The sequence below is a fragment of the Colobus angolensis genome, unplaced genomic scaffold (genome assembly GCF_000951035.1).
Source record: "Colobus angolensis palliatus isolate OR3802 unplaced genomic scaffold, Cang.pa_1.0 Scaffold28, whole genome shotgun sequence".
NCBI classification, from domain to species: Eukaryota; Metazoa; Chordata; class Mammalia; order Primates; family Cercopithecidae; genus Colobus; species Colobus angolensis.
In genome coordinates, this window is record NW_012116043.1 from 5,943,789 (window position 1) to 5,947,072 (window position 3,284).

The 3,284-nt window shown below is 43.0% G+C and overlaps 1 protein-coding gene across 1 annotated transcript in view; it reads left to right on the forward strand.

Moving 5' to 3' along the window:
* CLIP1 (CAP-GLY domain containing linker protein 1) overlaps positions 1-3,284 on the forward strand; it is a 135,216-nt gene that overhangs the window by 116,483 nt on the left and 15,449 nt on the right. Inside the window, exon 20 of the mRNA XM_011948489.1 lies at positions 381-433. Coding sequence (XP_011803879.1) covers positions 381-433 — 53 coding nt within the window. The remainder of the gene's footprint in view (positions 1-380; positions 434-3,284) is intronic.

Here is a 3,284-nt window from a genome sequence, read left to right on the forward strand (position 1 = left end):
TGAACCCAGGAGACGGTGGTTGCAGTGAGCAGAGATTGTGCCACTGCACTCCAGCCTGGGTGACAGAGTGAGACTCCGTCTCAAAAAAAAAAAAAAAAGTTTGAATGCTTAAGATGTGGTGCCTTGTTGTATTCAAGGTCTTATTATTTAATATTTTTAACTCTCAGATCCCTGAGAAAGGGGGAGTTACTGAGGTCGTAAGTGATTTATATATTAATAACGATATCCTGCGATAGAGTGACCACTTGCTACTCTTCATTGCTGGTGAGGAAAGCCAGTGGCTTTAGGTGTCCTGGAGCCTGGAGGATGACATGTGGGATGAAAAATATGCCTCTCTGTGGCCTGGTTATGAATGGAAATTTTTTATGTTTTTTTCCTAGCTGGAAGAAGAAAGATCTGTGCTCAATAATCAGTTGTTAGAAATGAAAAAAAGGTAAGCTTTCTGTTTACTGTTGTATGTGTGTGTGTTTAATAAGATGTCAGAACATGATATGTGTGGTAACTTATAGCAGAAAACAAGTGACCTTCTTATATTCGGAAAATGACATTGTGGTATTTTGGTACTTGTAATTGACAAAATATGAAAATCCATTTGCAGGGCTAGGCACAGTGGCTCACACCTGTAATCCCAGAACTTTGGGAGGCCAAGGCTGGCAGATCACGAGGAGTTCGACACCAGCCTGACCGACATAGTGAAACCCCATCTCTACTAAAAATACAAAAAATTAGCGGGGCATAGTGGCGGGCACCTATAATCTCAACTACTTGCGAGGCTGAGGCAGGAGAATTGCTTGAGCCTGGGAGGCAGAGGTTGCAGTGAGCCAACATAGCACCACTGCACTCCAGCCTGGCGACAGTGTGAGACTCCGTCTCAAAAAAAAAAAAAAAAAAAGAAAATCCATTTGCAGAAGTTTCACGATAGTTTTATTTGTAAGCCACGTTCAGTTGCTTTCACTCAGAAGTGATCTAAAATCAGATTGTCTCATGTTACACCACTGTTATCTCCTAGTTTCAATAACTAAAAATACTAGAATCTTACATATAGTTATTGATCTGGATATAAATACTGATTTCAATTACATAAAAATTTAATGTTCACTAATAATGGGTAATGTCATTTTAAATGTTTCTATTTGCTTTAAAAGGCTTTTACTTACTCTCCCATGATAGTCAAATGATACTCAAATTAAAAACTATGATAACTTTTTCAGTACTTTCCAGTTAAGGAAGAACATGGCCCACAGAAATAATTGTGTAGAAGCCTGATGCTTCTATAAGCTGATAAGTCTTTGTCTGCTCTTTTAAAACGTGCAGTTTTTGTTTAGAGAATGTCTGTGCTACACAGTGCCAAGCAGGTTTAGGGAGTGCTACTGCTGAGAACCACAGTCTGTCCAGTGGGCGCTGCAGAATGGGTACATATCACAATAGTGATGTGCTTTTTGTTAGAAACAAAACTAAAAAATAAAAGCAAACCTTAAAGAGTAGCATAACGAGTAATTTCTCCATGCTCTCATGAAGTATTTTATTCCCACGCGTCAGGGCAGAGGAGGTTTCCCCACCAACCTACTGAGGTGTGTGTTTTACGCAGCACTGTCTCCTCTGCCAGCATGGCAGTTGCTTAGGAGTTGAGGGTTTTATTTATTTATTTAGATTTAGCTATTTGGATTCCATTAGCCACATTCTAAAGGACATTAGGCCTTGGTCCAGGGATGCATTTTCTTTTTTAAATTTATTTGTTTTCAAGACATGGTCTTGCTCTGTTGCCCTGGTTGGAGTACAGTGGCTCAATCATGGCTTACTGCAGCCTCAATCTCCTGGGCTCAATTGATCTTCCTACCTCTCAGCCTCCCAAGTAGCTGGGACTACAGGCATGCATGCGTGACCACACCTGGCTAATTTTTTGTTTGTTTGTTTGAGAGGGAGTCTCGCTCTGTGGCCCAGGCTGGAGTGCAGTGGCGTGATCTCGGCTCACTGCAACCTCTGCCTCCTGGGTTCAAGCAAGTCTCCTGCCTCCCTCTCCTGAGTAGCTGGGACTACAGGTGCCCACCACCACACCCGGCTAAATTTTTGTGTTTTTAGTAGAGGCGGGGTTTCACCGTGTTATCCAGGATGGTCTCGATCTCCTGACCCTGTGATCTGCCCGCCTCAGCCTCCCAAAGTATTGGGATTATAGGCGTGAGCCACCGCGCCCAGCTAAAAATTGTTTTATAGTGACAAGGTCTCTTTATGTTGCCCAGGCTACCTTTTCTTTTTTTAAATTTAGAAATACTTAATGAAATTTCACTAAGGTGGTGTTTATACTCTGAATGCATGTGTGTTTCACCACTGCTATGCCGCTGATAAGTCTTTGTCTAATTTTTTTTTTGAGACAGAGTCTTGCCCTGTCACCCAGGCTGGAGTGCAGTGGCATGATCTCGGCTCTCACTGCAACCTCTACCTCCCAGGTTCAAGCAATTCTCCTGCCTCAGCCTCCCAAGTAGCTGGGATTACAGGCATGCACCACCATGCCCAGTTAATTTTTGTATTTTTAGTAGAGACAGGATTTCACCATCTTGGCCAGGCTGGTCTCTAACTCCCGACCTCATGATCCATCCACCTCAGCCTCCCAAAGTGTTGGGATTACAGGCGTGAGCCACTGCGCCTGGCCTGTCTGCTCTTTTAAAATGTGTGGGTTTTTAGAGAATGTGCTTTACACAGTGCCAAGCAGGTTTAGTGGGTGCTACTGCTGAGAACCACAGCCTGTCCAGCAGTTGCTGCAGAATACTAAATGGGTGTGTATCACAACAGTGATGTGCTTTTTTGCTTATTAGAAACAAAACTAAAACTAAAAACAAACCTTAAAGAATAGCATAACCAATGATTCCCGGCCCAGCCAGATGTTCTCCAGGGACCTTGAAAAGTAATGCCTAGTTTACCGTGCCTAAACCTCATTCCTGTTTACAGGCACCATTCTGTCTCTGTGGACCTCAGGGTATTTAATTTTACATAAATAAGGTTTTTATTTTATTTTTTTAAAAAACCCTTATGTAAGGAGTTATCAAGGACGTGTGGAAAAATAAATAGGACTTGTTCCTGTAGCATTCTGGCAAGGGAGCTGTGGCCGGGCATGGTGGTTCATGCCTGTAACCCCAGCACTTTGGGAGGCCATAGAGGGAGGATCACTTGAGCATGAGAGTTCGAGACTAGCCTGGGCAACATAGCGAGACTGTGTCTCCATTAAAAAAAAAAAAAAAGAGGTCGGCATGGTGGCTCATGCCTGTAACCCCAGCACTTTGGGAGGCCAT